The sequence below is a fragment of the Simochromis diagramma genome, unplaced genomic scaffold (genome assembly GCF_900408965.1).
Source record: "Simochromis diagramma unplaced genomic scaffold, fSimDia1.1 OVJJ01000079.1, whole genome shotgun sequence".
In the NCBI taxonomy this organism is placed as follows: Eukaryota; Metazoa; Chordata; class Actinopteri; order Cichliformes; family Cichlidae; genus Simochromis; species Simochromis diagramma.
In genome coordinates, this window is record NW_024387075.1 from 904,379 (window position 1) to 923,097 (window position 18,719).

At 41.6% G+C, this 18,719-nt stretch overlaps 1 protein-coding gene across 1 annotated transcript in view; it reads left to right on the forward strand.

Moving 5' to 3' along the window:
* The first annotated feature begins 1,456 nt into the window (after positions 1-1,456).
* LOC120742314 (protein kinase C-binding protein NELL1-like) overlaps positions 1,457-18,719 on the forward strand; it is a 287,587-nt gene continuing 270,324 nt past the window's right edge. The window contains exons 1-2 of the mRNA XM_040045578.1: positions 1,457-2,146; positions 2,604-2,732. Coding sequence (XP_039901512.1) covers positions 2,098-2,146; positions 2,604-2,732 — 178 coding nt within the window. The 5' untranslated portion in view covers positions 1,457-2,097. The remainder of the gene's footprint in view (positions 2,147-2,603; positions 2,733-18,719) is intronic.

Consider the following 18,719-nt stretch of genomic DNA (forward strand, 5'->3'; position numbering starts at 1 on the left):
AATTTGAAGTGTCTTGAGGTGACTTTTGGTGTGCTTTGGTGCTATATAAATCAAACTGAATTGAGTCTAAGATTATATGGCACTATTTTTTTAATTATTTTTTAAATTTGCTACTCAGTTGCAATTAGGAAACATTTGTGATTTGGGTTAAAAGTGATCATTTTCCAACATTAAACATAACTTAGTATGCTCATTTGAGTAATTCTGCCCAATTTCATGACACAGGTGCATGTTTACGGTGACCACTGTGTACATCCAGAGCGTACATCGGTGTACCCTCGCCCTTACGTTGCTTGTCTGTGTTTCATGGCATATAGTGTGATGATATCTATGCTTCTTTATGTGGTATGGAGTTTTTTGTGTTTTCTCCTCATGATGAATCACTTGTTGGAAGTCATCATGGGCAGAAACCCTTTTTTTTTCTCCTGACTTTGCCCCTATATGTTACATATTTCACTATCTATCCCTTTTTTGCTGCCTGTCTCCCCAATGTAAGTTTGTATATTGTATGTATTGCCTGTATGGTCGACTAGGTCTGTCATTTCAGCTGCAGGCAACTGCAACTGACAGATAAAGCTTCTCCTTATCCTTATTTCACATGAGAGTTTAATTGTTAAAATAGAACTATATGTCATAACTTATAGGGAGCATAGACTTCTAGATTTAGATAAACAGACTGCCAGTGTAACTATCAAGCTACAGTAGATACAAAGAGTAACTGAGTACAGGGAGAATCAACCGACCTGACTTTGTCCACAGGTAACACAATCTGCCTACTCTGAGCTCACTATGTGGTTAACTATTGGCAATCAACAGAGGCATTTCACGTGAAAAAGAAATGTAAGTGAATTAACAAAAATCTGTAATCTCACACAGACACATTCTTTTTCTAAATTGTCCTCGGTTGCCTGTGGGTGGGAATAGGAACCCCTACATAAATTTGCTGTGCTTCAGTAGATAATTCCACACATGATCCTGATATTTATAAAGAAACAACAGACGGATAAATAAATTAAGTGGACAACACTGTGCATTTTAATTGGCTTTCTTTTCCCTACACTTAATATTCTGAGAGGCAGGAATTTTGTAGCCTGTAAACACCACCGCCTGTCTAAAAACAATTTAAATTCTCTTTCCCTCCCCTTTCTGCTGGCTGCTCTGCAACCTGTAATTTCAAATTACATGTTGTTTTACCCTTCAATTTTTTCGGGTTCTGGATCAGTGGATAGGCAGTGTTGTTTACAGTCTAATTTGAATAGGTGGAGGAGTGACCTGCATCCCAAAGCACCGTCCCCGGTGTGGAAAAGGCAAGCACTGTTGGAGCAGGCGACGCATGCTGCTGCAGTCTCTGAGCAGATACCTCTGTTCTTGCCCTCCCTAGTTTGAGTTGACGCAGGTAACCCAGACAACCTGACAATGTAGACAAAGTGAAGGCAGGCAGGGGAATGGACCTTAATAAGGACAGGCCCCAGAGGAAAGAGCACTGGAGCAGCAGGGATGAGTTCGGAGAGTTGTGACGCAAATTCTTGTTATACAAACTTCTCATTTAGAGAAGACTCCCTGAGCTACGGTATGTTCATGTGGCTAATATAATGGGCTCCACTTTGTGAACTGCTGTGTCAAATTGCCGCTTGAGGCTGTAAAAAATCTTTTCTCTGTTGTGACAAATAACAGCAGCCTTCTACAGACATTCCCGATGTCCTCCACTCACAAAGTTCTCTTTGAAAACCCCTTTCTCACCTCCAAAAAACTGGAAGTTTCTGTTGTCTGAGCGGAGGGGAACTTCGCAGTTCGAGTGATGAGAATATCCTCGAATTTCATATCGGCAGCTCAGTTTATTAGGAGTCGCACATGAACGCGGATGTGGGTCACTTTTAATGCCGTCCACCAACTGACTGGATACGGTTAAAGCCCATTAACTCTCCCGGTGTTGTAATTAGAGAACCCCTGCTCACGGATTGTGGACCATTCCTCCGTTCCTCCACATCCAGGCGAGGTGAGAGCGGCGCAGAGCACCAGACGGACCGGAGCGGGTTAGTGTGGGTACACGGAGGCGCGTCACACTCACGGACTCTGTACATCGCAACTCCAACACAAATGGATATTTACGTGGCTCTGTTATCCCTTTTCTTTTTTACCACACCAGGTAAGCACAAAGCCCGTGTTCACTCTTGTAGCATCTTATTGTAGCAGAAGCTTTTTTTTTTCTTTAAATATATATATATTAATTTCTTTTTCTTTACGCTTCCCAGTTTGCACATTGAGTGCAAGGATTCCAGAATTGTGGCAGTGCCTTTAATTTTTCAGTATTATTTCAATTATTTTTATTTTCAATCACCTACAGTTTGCAGAGTTAGAAGACAGGTGATGGTCGTGGACACATACAGCGCTTTCCCCCTTTCTTTTAGTGGGCAGCCTTAGCAGCATCTTTCGTGAAAAATAAAAACTGCGTGACTTTTTCCACAACCAGCCATTTTAAGTGGATAAATGCAGAAAACAGTGACCGGGTCTGTGTTTAAAGTGAATCAACATTGTTGTTAAAACACTGTCAGCTTCACTTCTGTCAGCAGATTGTCCTCTCACCTCCAAATTCTCTTCCACAGCTTTGGCTTTCGGTTCAGATCAAGACTACCAGCTTGATATCATCAATGAACTTGACCTGGCAAATGCCACCTATGGAATTACCCAAGTGGCGGGTCTTCACAACAGCAGCAAAGCCTTCCTTTTCCGAGGTAATGCATGCACTCTGATGTTTTCTCCATCAGTCGCGCTGCTCAAGTTCAAGAAATGGCTTTGTCTTCTCTCTTTATGATTACGCGCACTCACTCGCGCACGCTCTTTGTTTATTAGTAAGTGTGAGGAAAGCCACACGGCGCCACACCTTTTGGTGTCACCGGATTAGCGGGGATGCTGAGAGAGAACGCTCCGGGGAGCCTCTCTCATAATTACTCCACTCTCATTTTGTCCCATGCAGCAGATGCTCAGACTCTTTCAGGCACGCTGATGCGCTTAGTCTGTGTTAGATATCTCCAGCACTTTGATTGCTCCCAGTGATATCTACTGCCTAATGCCAACAACTGGTGGTTAATGGAAACCAGGCTGCTTTCACTGTGAGGATCCTGAAGGACGCACAGCATGACTACAGCGTTTAAAGCCTAAAAGGAGAAAAATGTCAAACTCAAATGGCAGTAGTTTAAAAATGATCAACCAGTTTAAATTAAATTTGAGCTTTGTTGTGGTTTGAGAGGGCTTACCGGTGTCACCAAATTGCTTTCCTATGCTTTGCTGGCTTGCTTCTCTGCACTACAAAAAAATAAAGACTGTTTGGCACAACTTGTACCGTCTTCCTGTAGTGCCGTCAGCTTTGCAGAGGCGGAATTGTTAGAGTTGTGGGACAGAGGAGAGAGTGTGATGCACAGCACTGATAGAAGAGAGAAAGAGAGTCAAGATTACTAAGAAAGTTACAGGAGGGGTTTTTTTTAGGTGATGAGTTGCTCTATATGTGTTTGTGTGCTTTGATTCCCTCTTCTGCAAGAAAAGTTAACAGCTATAGAGTGGAAATCAGTCTTTGTTCATGTTTTACTTTCCAGATATTCAAAAAGGCTTCAAGTCTTGTGTGTGTGCGTGTGTGTGTGTGTGTGTGCGCGCGCACGGGTTTGTTGGAGGTAAACTAGTAAGGTTTTTTTTTTCTTGCATTACTATTCAAATTTAAAGATATGGGCACAAACACCAGCAGCTTGAATTCAAATTTGGTAGCTCTGGGTGTTGATACTTATATAAAGCAGAGTGGCAGTGTTTTGTGTGTATCTGTGTGTGTGCGTGTGTGCAAGTAGTTTTATTTTCTAGAGGGTTTGGCTGGATGAGCAACTGGCCCTGTATGAATGAGTGCAGAGCAGCTTGGCCAAGTCTTTCAAGTTGAAGCTATCCAAGATTCAGGGCTGGTGGGCATATGGGAACCTTACTTTTTACACGACCCACACAGGCCTACACCGCAATCCTACTCCAAGCTGTTCTCCCCACAGTTTCTAGGCTTCCAGGGTCGAGGTGCAGAAGCCAGATAGGAAAACAGGAGGTCGATCCAATGGGGAAAACTGGACCTGTGACTGCTGGAGAGGATGCTTGTGTTGAGACCTATTTAACACTTTGCCTAAACTCCCACTACTTTCATGGCCCTGTAACCCAGATGGCTTCAGCCAAAGATGTAGCAATTACTGGGTCTCTTGTGAAATAAAATTTTAAAAAAAAATTGATTCTTGAGCCACTGTAGCTGATTGGGTCAGAGATTATTCGAAATGACCTATTTACATTTTGAGCAATCATATTGTGCTCTGGTCTGAATCTATTTCATTTGTTAGATTGCATAAGTTGTAGACTAACGTGAAATTGAAATGTTGGGTAAATGGCTGGAAAACTGGGGCAAAGCGGCGTTCCAGTTAATGTGGATAATGCTGAGGGGAGTGTCTTTGGCTGGTACCAGTCTCAGCATCTTTCAGTTGGCAGTTGATTTAAAAACAAAAAACAAAACAGATGGTTTTCATGAGAAAATAGGTTTCAATATCACTTCTCTGTTATTATAATATTAACGTACCACCACACACTGAAATCCAGTTTCTGAGAGGCAAGCAGGTGCAGTCACTGCTAAAAGGTTCTTAGTTGAATTTGAGACTTGATGCTGTGATGAAAAGAAACACAGATGCTAATAATGCTCTCCACTGTGCGCTGAGAGCAGGGAACAAAACTCAACTAATTTCTAAGATCTCTGCATTTTTTTTGTAAAATTTTGCACCTTTTATGAACAGGACTGTTTACATTGCTGGAACGTCTGTGATGTATTGAATAAAGTTAGTTTGCCCAGACAAGTGTTGACCTAGTTTCTCATCCTACATTGGAACCCAGATTGTCAGCCTCATTACTCAGACCCCCCTCTGTCCCAGTGTTGGTTTACATTTAAAGTAATGGTGATTATTAGTTTGTATTCTTGTATTCCCCGTGGGTATAGTTTGCCTCTGTTGGTTTGTCACTTTTGTCTAGACTGAAATATCTCATCGCATAAGACCATCCCTGTGAGTCTGATAGAAGTGCACTCAGAGCTTGAAAATACAGTATGAATGTTCTGTAAAACACCTGAGTGACAGTTGAGTACATTACAAGACATTCTTACTTCCCAGTGAACAGACCCTGATATTTTTCTGAAGCTCAGCTCAAAGCATTTAGTTTAAACCTGCATAAGTATAGCTGTTCAAAACTAAAGCCTAGTCTTCATGAGTCTGTCTCTAGACTCAAATTAGGCCATATCCAAATAATGTCTGGCCTAAATAGGTCGGTTCGAGGTGTATTGCTGTTGATTTTTCAATATTTCATGTGGAGCCAACCATACTTTATAGGCAGCTTTGATCATGAGTGCATCATTACTGCTAGATGAAGAAGAGTTTTTTGTGAGCTGTGAATTGTAAGGGAAAAGGCATTTATATTCTTATAGTACTATCAAATGTGATCGCTCATTAATTGGTGCCACATCAGGCTGGTGCAGTGTTGATCTCTTTTTGGGCTGAACTGGACTGGATGCAGTAGTTGTTTATGCTCTCTGGACAGTCTGCGTGTCTTTTGGTCACTATTGGGGTAAGTTATCTTTTTAAGTCCCAGTTATACAGGCCTAGAGACTGGTTTGTAACTGCCTGGGAACCACCGGTTGTGAGGAAAACATGAGGATTGGTTGTTGAGTGGTGGTGGCAATTGCTGTGATATCAGTTGCTAAGCCTATATTGCCCAGGCCTAGAGACCAGTCGGTGACTGATTGTCTGGATGCAGTCTGATAGGAACAAAGCAATTGCCAGGAGGTTTTTGGCACAGTTGCGACCTGTTTTGCCCAGCATCTAGCAACCACTCACCAGTTGGTCAGGGAATGGATATTTTGGTCTATCAAGACTGGCAGCTAGTCGCTAGGTCAGTGTGGCTAAGGAGTTATGGAAACCATATCGTTTAAGTTAAAGTTAAATCAAACCCCTAAATACAAGCGGATACATCATCACTGTTATCCAAAGCATTTATTTTTTACCTTGTAATAACAAGGCTCTGAAGCAAATATTATTTAAATTTTTTATCCACCCAGCTGTTTTCTTTGGTATCTTCACAGGGCCAGAAACATGTCTTTTAGTCACACGATGGAGGGAATTTGCCATGCATAATTTTAATTTTGGTTGAGCGTGTGCTTATTTAATTGCATGAATCAGAACCAAATTTGTATTTTATACACTTTCAAGTAATTAGAAATTAGAACCTATTTTCTTTTATATTTTGCATTCAGTTGAATTGTTGTTTTTTTTCTTTTTTTTTTATGCAGTATTCTTAGAACGAGAAAATCCTTATTTAATTGTTTAACCTCCTAAGACCTGGCGTCCACATATGTGGACATCACATTTTGTATTGTCTAGACCAAAATAATAAATTTTGCTCTACAAGGGCCTGATATCCACTTACGGGAACATTATATTGCCACTGTTCTATCAAAATTTAAAACGAATGTCCTCATATGTGGATCCCATTTTTGAAACCAAAATCATTACATTCATCAGGTCCCAATCAGCCCAAATAGCAAAGAGAAATTAAAAATGCATGCTATGAAAGAGTTTGGGTCTTAGGAAGCTAAGCTAAAGAGAAATGCACTTTCGTGCAATATTACAATATCTCCTGGTACAACGTTTAACATTCTGCTTTATATCTTGCGGTGAACTTGGCATTGTCTGAATATCTCTTGTCATTTTAAACCCGTGTTTCTTCGTTGACTGCTCTGCTTAGAATCATTAATGTTAAATAGTTAAATGGTAACAACGAATTAAGCTTTGATTCCAATATACCTGAGATCTATCGACACGCCTTTTTTCAACCCTTTAAATGGTAAATGGTAAATGGCCTGTATTTATATAGCGCTTTACTAGTCCCTAAGGACCCCAAAGTGCTTTACATATCCAGTCATCCACCCATTCACACACACATTCACACATTTTAAGCCAATTATCCTTAACTTATAGCAAATCTACAGTCCAATAGTTGGGACCATAGACAGCTTGTAATTAACGTTTAATCGACCTTTCTGTCGATTCAAAACATTTTTTCCCCACAGTCTTTTCTATAATAGAAATTGACACTGCAGCACCTCGGCACTGTTCGATACTTTCTTTAAAAATCTGTGGCTTATGCTTATTTCACTTGTATTACCATTTTATTATATGAATTACTGCTTGTTTTTATCTCTGTAAATAACTGGTAAATGAAGCATGGAAAACACATTACACTGAATTTTAGTTGCAGGAAAATTCTGCAGTTAAAAACATCAGCTGCAGCTCCACCCTTCAGTCTGCTTTCTTGAGCTTTCACTCAGTCAGAGTTTTGGTGCAGAGTGGAGGTGGGACAATTAAGAAGAAGTTGGGCCAAAACTCCTCTAGTCTGAGCCTGGTGTCGTTTGCAAACAAATCATAGAAAATTGCTTTTTTTTCTACCCCGGAAAATATAAGAAGTCTTTCAGTAATGCAGAGAATCAAGATGAGCAGGTTGTGGGAAAAATAAGTCAACAAATGCATTTAGTTGGTTTATTGTCACATCGCTTATATGGACTCTCATGGACTCATCTGCTCCCATTAATGTCCTCCACCTCTTGTGTTTGATCTGTACAACAAATAAAGTTTATAAATCATAAGCTGCTGTTTCATCAAGACTTATTTGTCACTTATCAGTTTTTGCACTGATTCAACAAATACGAAATTGTGAAGTGGAAAAAAAAAAGTTAACTTCTTTACTAGATCACTTTGCAAGAAGCTGCACCTGCTGCTTCTGTTGCACTGTTCTGGAACACTGCTTTTTGGAAGGAAAACTTTGTGAATCCAAGATAGGTGTATAAATATGTAAGTAACAGCATTTTATTAACAGCACCAATAGTAACAAACTTCTGTGTTTCCACTGTGCCCTCTCAAACAACCGGGAGGGCACGGTGGGACAGGTTTGAATTTCAATACCAGCACAGAAAGGTATCAAGGTTAATGTGAATCAGCCTCAGCTAATTCTATTAATCACAACTTCTCATTTTATTCATATATTATAACTAATGTAGTTACAAGGAGACCAAATAAAGGGAGGTCAAACTGCAGGACCATCAAATGAAGTGGAGGTTTTTAAGAATATTACATACATATGGCCATAAATCCTCAAACTGCTAACTGCTTTATATCTTGAATGAGACTGGGTTTACAATAGACATGATTTAACCTATTTGCTTATACATTAAGGTTAGCGAATATGAATGTTTTTTCTTTTTTGTCTTAGTAAAAAATCCCAGCTGAAGCCTAAAACCATGTAACCATCTCTCCAAGGGCTCTAATTTTACAAATTAGTTCAAAGCTTCTTTGGCTTCTGTACATGCAAAATTTGTTGCAAATGATGTGAGAGTAAATTTGAAAAGTAGACAAGCAAAAAAAAAAAAAAAAAGAAAGGAAAAAAAACAGACAAAAAATTAAGTCAAAACAAGAAAATCTAGAAATACAAAGGCACAGCAGGCATAGGTCACCTGGCCTGAAACCTTAGAGTCTCTGTGGAGTTCAGGTCAGACGAGTTGGCCTGCCAGTCCTGCACATTAATAACATTATCATTAAATCATTTGGTATTAGTTTTGACACAGTGGACAGGTGCTAATACCTGCTGGAAAAGGAAATTAAATAAAGGGGATAGCAGAGCTACCATGCTCCCTGTTTCTCATGAAAACGTGACAAAATCATTTTGGGAGGAAAAGAAAAGCAGACACATGAACACTTTTAACACATCATGTCTGATGACTAAAACTCAGTCAACTCTAAAGCTGCGTTCAAAATTAACACTGCCTCTGACGTCTCTGGTTCGGGTATGACTTGATATCAGGAATGTGGCAACTGTAGCTCTTTTCCTGAGGATGTCTGTGCACGGTGGAACCACAGGCTTTTTTCCGTCTATGTTTTTCTTTTAGCAAAGCTAGACTTTTATGTGCTTCACTCTAGATTACAGTGGTCAGAATTTTAATAATAATGCTCTCTGAGTGCAGTTGGGAAAGTGATTCCCTGTAGTTTTTATGCCTGCCTTAAGGGAGGGCATGACAATTCCTGTGGAATACAATGATAGTTTCTCCGAACCCGTGGATTAGAAGGCTTCCTAATCATCTCTAGTAGTGTACGCTTTCTTTAACGGCATCTCACAATAATTAGAAAGAAGAAAGTTACAACTCTGATCTGACACCCCATCAGATGCTGTGTGTAAAACTGCTCATATATTCCTTGTTTGGATGTGGTATAGGTCTGACTGACTAAATGTTAAACTATTTAAACTATCTAGAAAGACAGAAAACAGTTGCTACCTTTACTACAAACTAGTAAGCTGTATGAAAATTCATACAGCTGAGGTTGCTAATAACATTGGGAAGCAAGATGTTGTTACTCAACTTGTGTCTGTATTTCATTCCTTTCAATTAAGCACTAGTTGAGTTTTTGATTTAAAAAAAAAAGATTAACAAAAACAGATTTTGTTTTTGCTATGTTAAAACATATTTATGAATCTGCAGTGAATGTAGTTCAATAAAAAGAAGACACCAACTGGAATTACATGAAAATATTTAAGGTTAGCCAGAGTTACTAGAGTTACATGCTTTTTCTTCATGTATATTCTTTCCTCATATATCCACGTGAAGATAGGAAGCCAGGATCCCCCGAGTAAAGTCAGCAGGTGGTTCATGAAAATTCGAACATCCTTAGACACCCTGGAGATCATGGTGATGGGGGGTTGGTAGATTGTGTAACAGAGGACAAAATGACAGAATTTCAGGTATATTTAAAGAGCATCAAGGGAGTGACCGGGCAGTCATATAATTGGTTCTATATAGTGAGGTCTGAAACGTGAATGTGTAGGATTTCTCATCTTGTTAAACTAGAACTGGTAAAGAAAATTGAAAGTGAGAGAAAGGTAGACGTTCACCCATAGAGGAAAGAAGGAAGAACTAGAGGGAACAGAAACCACATCTTAGGATAGTTTATTTTGCATAACTGCAGTCTTTCGTTAACATTAAACATACCAATGTTTCCATCATGCTTTAAGAACTAGTGTCACAGACATAATCCTCGGTTGGCACTGTGTATTGTGCTTCAGCCATGGAAGTCAAAGAAAATGAGCAGCTATGTGTAAAATGGTAATCAGCACCATAGTAGAGTGAACAGCTCCTCTCCAGACTCACTGCAGTTAAGTCGGGATGAAATTTCAAGCATCAAACAAAAAGAAAGAGGAACCGGAATTAGAGCGGCTTATTTGAACCACAGTTGGAAGTTATTATGAAAGCTAGACATAACATAATACTCCTAAATTATCCGGGTTTCTACATTCAGGCTAACATTAAGAGAAACCTTTTAAGAAAGCAAATTTACTTTGCAGAGAAATACTACTGGAATCCACAGCTTCAACTAGGATTTTATTATTAGAAAGATGTGTGGTAGTACAGAAACAAGACCAACTTTACTCTATGAGAACTATTGGAGCACAAATGTCTTTATATATTGGGTTTAAATGAAGTAAAAGCTGTGAGATCATCAGTATTCAGAGCCTGGGAGTACACTTGTATCACTTATAAGAATAAACAAAAAATAACTGGTGCCATTTAATGATGTGTAGGTGACTTCTGCTTGATCATAGAATACAAAGTGTTTGAGTAGAGTAGGATTGTCACGATACTAAAATTTCAACATGAAAGGGGAATGACAAAAAAATAAGAACCTTTTTGTATATAATAACTTTTAAAACATCTGTAGGGGATACATATTTTAAGATTCTACTCGGTACTTAGCAAGCTTAACCCCCCCCCCCCAATAATATATTTTAGCTTTATTTTTAACATAACTTATTTTATTGGTAACCAAAAAGAGCTATTTGGCTAGGCTGCCATTGTCTCTTGTAACTTGCTGGCATAATATTTGTCAGCTTCAATCTGGGACTTCTCAAGAAACTTAACACATATATTAGACACAAAGAATTTGTATCATCTTAGGTTACTACTGTCTAATGTTACAGAGGTGCTGGACTGATAACATTTGCTACCTAGCCTATCATTTTATCATAGCCGCTAGCTAATGATACCAGACGGCTAACTGGCCTATCAAGTATTTGCTAACAATTATACGGCTAATGTTAGTGTGTGTACTAGCCGGATTAAAATTTAGAAGTGTTTAATATGTCGATATTATTGAAGAACTACTGACCTCTTGAAATTCCTCATAAAATGTTGTCCAGTGTTGTGAACATCAGCTACTTTAGCTGCTAAAGAAGGAGGGATTGCGCCGGTCTGCCTGCATTTATGAGGCATCGTGGGGTCGTGCACTCCATCACTTACGCAGTGAGGAGGCGAAGACAAAGCTGTTGGTCTCGATACTGTTGCAAATGAGTAGCTAATCCCATAATAATTTTAGTATCGATTTAGTATCAGAGTATCTTTTGTTTTTCTTAAACAACCCAGAGTAGAATTAATTTTAGCCCCTAAAAACGATTGGTGTTGACCTTCAAGAGAGCCAAATAATAAGCACAGAGGCTGCCTTTGTGCATAGTTTCTCCTAATTCTTTGCATTTTCTGTGCTACTAATTCTCCTGCAGAGCCTCATTTAACTACCAATTGTCTTTTAATATATTAAGCAGTGCTTCAACTGCTGTCATAACTTCTGGTGACAGGTGTCTGTAAATAATTTAATGTGATCACCCAATGGCTCATTTAGTATCAACAGTGACTAAATACATCAACTCTGCGTAAGTAACAGAGTTCGTGATTGAACTGATGGCCAGTTTTATCTGTCTCTTTACAGATAGCTTGTTGAACCACAACAAAAACAGAAATGCCTTGAACCTAAAATGTTTGTTCTTTACATTTTTTTTACTATTGCAGGTTTACCCTCAGGTAACTGTAGAGGGTGGAAGGTTAACAAGACATTCACATCCCACCCTGCAGGTTTCCTTTCTTCTGAGCATATCAGCACTGTGCATGTTACTCCTGTTTTAGAAAGTGAAAATATGCCAATCTTTGATGTGCTCTGGTGAAATGTTATCATGCTTGTGTCAGGCAATTGGGCAGGCAGAAGGCTTGGCTCCACTCGAACGGATCTGTCTGTTCTCTCATGGCGGATAGAAGACTAAGCTGCATATAACAAAACAGAAAAGGAAAAATGGCAAATTAAAGAGCCAGATTTAGCTCATAATTACAGATCCTGTACTGAAATTAGACAGTAGGTGGTATAAGGAGGAGAAATAGGTGATGAAACATTTTACAAATCTTGATAAATACAAACACACCAGAGGCACAATATGCTGTTCTATTTTTGTCGCAGGTTGTTTTCTGTACTAATTCTGCAGGTTTATAGCATGATGGCTAGAAACTGGGAGATTTCAGTGAGGTCTCATTCTCTTCTGCATCCATGGTGTTGCTATTTATACCTCCCCCCCTCTTCTAACTGCAGAGCAGAGCTGGGCTGCATATGGCACAAATATTACAGAGGGAGCCCCATGCTGCCAGGCCCGAGCGGCTGTGGGCAGTTCACAGGCTACGAGCAGCTAAGGCAGGCTACAACTCTAAAGTCTACAGTGCACAATCCCAGCCGCTGAATCCAATGGAGGCTATCAAACCTTTCATCTTTTATGTATGAGTTTCCTGGCTGTCCTACTGCTAGAGGAGGCGAGACACTGGTGCCACCTCAGAGGAACCTCCATGGAATTATTCCATCTGAATAATTCATTGTACATGAGTGCGATATCTTTTTTCTTTTCTTTTTTTTTTTTGCCTGTCCCATTTGGTTCTTTAGCCGTCAGAATTGTTGTCTGAGGACCAACAAGGATACCCAATGGATTTATTTTGCCAAATGGATCATCGTGGCATTGCCGTATTGGTCCATTTGATCGACCTTTGTTTTTATTATTTATTTTATTTTATTTTCAGTTGTTACAGACGGGACAGACATGAGTGAGGGATAGGAAAGGGAGAAAGAAAGAGGAAGGAAAAGAAAAACAGAAGGGGAGAGGGACAGTGAGAAAGGGAAAAAAAATAAAATAAAATCTCCTGTATCACCTGTTGAGAGAGAAAGAATAGAAAACAAGCAAAAAAACCAAAGCAACATACTAAACACAACACCATCGCATTAATCTAGCTAAGTGTAAACAGCAGTAAATACTAAATATTCAATGTTGTTGTGCAGCACGCAGGACAGACAGCACACAATGTGCTTTGAAGTAGTAGCCAAGAAAGGTGTAATTTAAGTCTACGAGCAGTGAACACCGGTGTGCATACCTGTGTGGATCAGCGCGCTTGTATTCAAATGGTTTCCACTTGTAATGGTCTGCAAGAGGATGTAGAGAGCCATAGCCCCGTCCCCCAGGGCATGAAGCAGGCATGGAGGAGATCCAGGCCCCAGACATCCAGAGGCCTCAGCGTGTGAGAGCCCAAGGAGGACCACCGGAGGGGCATCCGTGCCACCCTCATGGGAAGGGCTCAGGATCCCCAGACGAGGCGTCACCCAGTAGCCACCGAGCAGAAGCTAGAGGGGGCTGCACCGGCGTGCCCGCCGGCTCTGCCGGCAGTCAGCTGTGCCAGAGTGAACCGAGCCGCAGGCCCAGAGGCCGAAGGCCTGAGGGCCCCCCGCACCCCGGAGAAGGCCTGACCGAGCAACAGGCGCCAGGCCCCGCCAAGTAGCCACCGGGAGTGAGCTGGTACATACCTGAGCGCCCAGCCCCGGACACCAAGAACCACCAATGCACCGACCCCTGAGGGCATCAGTCACCGGCAGGGAGTGTGGTGAGGGGAGATAGGCCCTCCAAGGCCTGGGAGTTCCCAGAGAGGTGGAGTCTAAGACCTGACATATAGACACAGACACAAACATGCATTCCCACCCTCATGCACACATATACAAACACACTCACCCAACGTAAGGATTGACATAAATGGACAAGTACACACAATCACACTCCCCAAACATACTCTATACCCCGGGTCCAGAACCCAGACCCAAGAGATGTTACCCTTCCCCCCGGGGTGGAGGCAAGCAGACCGTCCCAGGCTCCGCAGCAGCAGGGAGGCCAATCGGACAGCCAACATCTCCTCCCAGCCCCCCCGCCCCGATGGCTAGCAGAGAACGGGGGTGTGTGAAGACCCCATACCTCCCTCCTCCCGCTCATGTGTAGTGTTGCTGCGTGTTGTTCTAAAGTGCATTTAAAACAAGGGAGAGCATGGTCCTGCTGCCAGAGAGCAGCAGGTGTTAGCGCGGCCCCTCCCGAGAACCCTCAATGTCTACATGGATTTAAAATTGAGAGGTGGGCACCGGCGCCAGAGGTAGGTTTGAGTACACAGACCGTCCACTGGACGCTGTTAACGTGCCCACCCTCAAGGCCCTATATATATGTGTGTTATGAGAGTGTAAGTAATGTGAATGTCTAAGTTGTGAGATAAAATTGAGGCACAGGTGGCCAGAAGGGGACAGAGGGGGGGGGGGGGGGGAATGTCTCCCCTGCACCCTGGTGACACACCCGCACCCCAAGGCCCTACCTGTGTGGGTGAGTGTGGTGGAGCGGGAAGAGGGAGGTAGCCGGGGATGGGGAGGAAAAGGAGGGAGGGGAGGATGCCCCTCCCTAGGGCCAGCTCCCCCGCTGACCCCAGTAGGCACCCCCGTCCTCTGGTACCCACCAAGGCAAGGGAGCCCAGGTCCATCCAGACTGGGGCCTATGGTAGCAGCACTGCCAAGCCCCACAGGACCCGGGGCAGCCCACCCTACCCCACCGCAGAGGAAACTGTACCCACCCCAACATTCAATCATCTCCCAGACTACACAAGACAACAGACACCCAGGTTAAGTTTATTCTCCACCTCTCCTATGTCTCTTCCCCACCTGCAGAGTGGACTCCTGCAAGGATGGAACAACCTCCCCGCCAGTTGAAGAGCCCCCCAGTTAGGCCGATGCACAAGAGGCCCCCTGCGCCAGGGCTGAGCCCCCGTGCACCCACCCGCCCACAACCTCGGCGACACACCGACGAGGACCGAAGCCCCCAAGGCCCAGCCAGAGCCCCAGCACGGAGGCGACGCAACCCCCAAACCCCAAACCCCCACGCCTGCCCCGGATCCACTCAGGGGCAGCCAGGCCACTAGGCCAATAACCTACGTCCACCAGTACAGACCATCCTCCAGCCCCGCTGCACGCAGCCACGAGGAGAACAACCTCTAAGAGCGACCAGAGCCACTAACCAGGTTATGAACACAACCCCCGGGTTAAGCCCTCCAGCGATAACGTCTCTAGGGGTCCTCCAGGCGCCCTAAGCCCGTCCCAACTCCACATCAACCACAATAGCTAAGGCGGGACCAAACCACGACCCCCTACCCCCGCTAGGTGATGGAGCCGATCAAAGGAGCCCAGAGGGATTGATCCAATGTGGTGGCAGAGGCTATATCGAGACTAATGTGATCTATTAGATGGTTTCTATATTGGCTAGAATTAAGATTATTTTTATTTTTCCAGTTCATGAGGAGTGCGATATCTTTTAAAGGGACAGACCCCCGCACCCCCCAAAATTAAAACCAGTATAGGTCAATCTATTTTTAGGTACAAGTGCCATTTACTTTGAATGTGCCATTTTCATTTAATGTGAGAAACGTGATCTTATCTGGCACACATGAAATCCACAGCATCATTGTCTTCTAGGATCAGGATCAATAATCACAAATTACTCTGAAGTCACTTTGTGGTATTGAAGCTTAATAGTAAAGCTGTTCTGTAGAGTTTGGTGGAGAGTCCCAGATTTAAACCCAGTGGAAGTATCCCCCCCCCCCAAAGAGGGACAAAAGGACCCTTTGATGATCCTCTACCTAATCACATGAGCCAAGGTGTGAAAACGGGTGTGGGTCAGTGTTATATTTTTATGAAATCACTGAAATGTTAGAAGCATTGTTGAGTAGCTTACTAATGTTACTATGAGTTTTAAGCTTATGTAATGTTAATTACATTACATAAGCTTAAGCATTTATTTAACATTAGCCATTGCAAACAATTAAGTCTAGGGAACAGGAGATTTTACGTACCAGCTGTCTCAAGGTCGAATTTCAAGGTCTTTCATGATAACATAAAAACGATAATACTGTGAATGTTGTTGAATTGAATCTCACCTTAAATTCATTGAACATATCTCAGTGGTCTTTTAGGTACTTCACTAAAAGGAACACATTTCCTCTCTTGCTCTAAAAACCATGACCACACTGAATTTATATTGTCTTTTGTGAATCAGCTGTTATCCAGATCTTAGTGGTTTTCTTACCAGTAAGTGTGGACAGAACGATCACCATAACTCTACAAGTCACACTCTTCCATGTGCAGTTTTTGCTGTGCTTGAGGGTACCATTTTTGTCCTTCTTTACCATGTAACAATAGGCTAGAACACTTGTATAAGTATACTGCCCCTGTTAGTTTTGGAATAACTGTATCCTCTATACATATGCTGCTTGCATATGTAATGTTCCAGAAATGTTGGTTTTTAAATCAACATTTTTAAAGATCGTCTTCGCTCAAAAGTTGGTTCTAATCTCTGCAGGACGTAATCACAGAAATTGTCAGCCTGGCTCATCTAGCTTATTCTTGTGCACCGTATACACTAACACATATATACACATACACGGTAGATAGTTACTTCTTTAGTAATACCACCACGCACTGCAGCATCCCTACAGAGTTCACTGCACAGAAGGAGGCTGGATTGTTTTCTCCTTTAACGAATCATGTAGTCTATTTTTATGATTCAGACAGTAGTCAACAGCGTTTCTTTGTCTATATGGAGCCCTTAGATTTTTCTTTTATGAACAATGCAAGTATGAAACTGACTGTTGATGTCGCATTATCATACCTTATACCTTAAAAGGTCTTAAAAGTCTGGTTAATTATCGCACACAGGGAAATGTCATCTACGATACAACATGCTCATGCTTAATTCCACAGCTGCATGACTGGAAAGTAGCAGAGTAACCTCAGCATGGAGCAATTAAACCCTGTCTATTTATCGCTGTCTCAAACTGTTCATGGAAGGTGTAAGAATGAGCCTTCAGCACCTTCCAATCTCTATCAGAATCCTGATATAATTAGCCCTGCTTTGTTGTGCCTGGGGCCATTGTCTTTCTTTTGATGGTATCACACTCACATTGTAATTGCATTCACTTTCACTCTGGTGGCTTTGTAACCCATCACAGATTGGATCTAGAATTTGTTGTGCTATGGCTAATTACAGCTAATGACCTTTTGGTAGCGCCTAAACACCTAAACACACACAAACCCAAAAAGCAGCAAAGAAGAAGGATATAATAATACTAATACTAATACCATACCATAATTTATTTTTATGGCACTTTAAAAACAACACATGGCCGACCAAAGTGCCATACAGCTTAAATATAAAAGTACAACGTCTTCAAGTAACTTAAAGAAGTCCAGACGCTTTTCTTTGCAAGCTCCTTTGACTACGATGACCTGGATGACTGAGAACCTTCACAGACATAAAAGTACAATAAAAACTATAAATACAGTAAATAAATAACAATAAAATAACAGTGTCAGTCAAAAGAAAGCGAATCAAAAAGAGTTTTTAACCTGGATTTAAAGACCACCGCTGAAGTAGATTGCCTAATGTGAAGAAGAAGATCATTCCAAAGTTTTGGGGTCACAATTGAGAATGCTCGGTCTTCTCCAAGTTTCAGCCGCTATTTAGGAACTGAGAGTAACAACTGCTCAGCTGACCGGAGTGAACGAGGGGGGACATCGGGCTTCAGCAGATTGGACAAATATATAGGCGCCAGACCATTACAGGATTTAAAAACCAGTAAAAGGATTTTAAAATAGATCCTAAATTTAATTGGAAGCCAGCGTAAGCAGACCAGAACCGAAGTAATATGCTCAAATGTTCTTTTAGCAGTTAGAAAACGTGGTGCAGCATTTTGCACCAGTTGCAGGTGTGACAGAGTGCCCTGGCCAACTCCCATTAAAAGGGAGTTGCAGTGATCCAAGCATGAGGTTATAAAAGCATGGATGACAGTTTCCAAGCCCAAGATAAGGCTTAACCTTTGACAGACATCTGAGGTGATAGAATGAAGATTTCAAGACCCCATTTAAATGGTCATCAGAACAAAGTGCAAGGTTGATTTTTACCCCAAGATTAGTAACCAAACTCTTCAGGTGCGGGTTAGAGTAGTGAAGTCAACATCTGGGGTACCAGAGGAATGATTGGAAACAAATAAAATTGTTTACTTGTTTACATCGGCCCCTCTTGCCTACTGGTGTTGGCCAGAGGGGCCGATGGCGCGATATGGCAGCCTCGCTTCTGTCAGTCTGCCCCAGGGCAGCTGTGGCTACAACTGTAGCTTGCCTCCACCAGTGTGTGAATGTGAGAGTGAATGAATAGTGGCATTGTAAAGCGCTTTGGGTGCCTTGAAAAGCGCTATATAAATCCAATCCATTATTATTATTATTATTATTATTTCCGTTACACGTTCATTAAAATTTAAGGAATAGAATTTTTTTTTAAATATTTAAAATAAAAAAATAAAAAAATAATAGTGCTTTTCTACTCTACTTGAGCCTATAGAGGCTTGTAGCATATAGAATAAATGCGCTTTATACTACAAGTCTCATTCACCCATTCACATATATTTACACAATAAC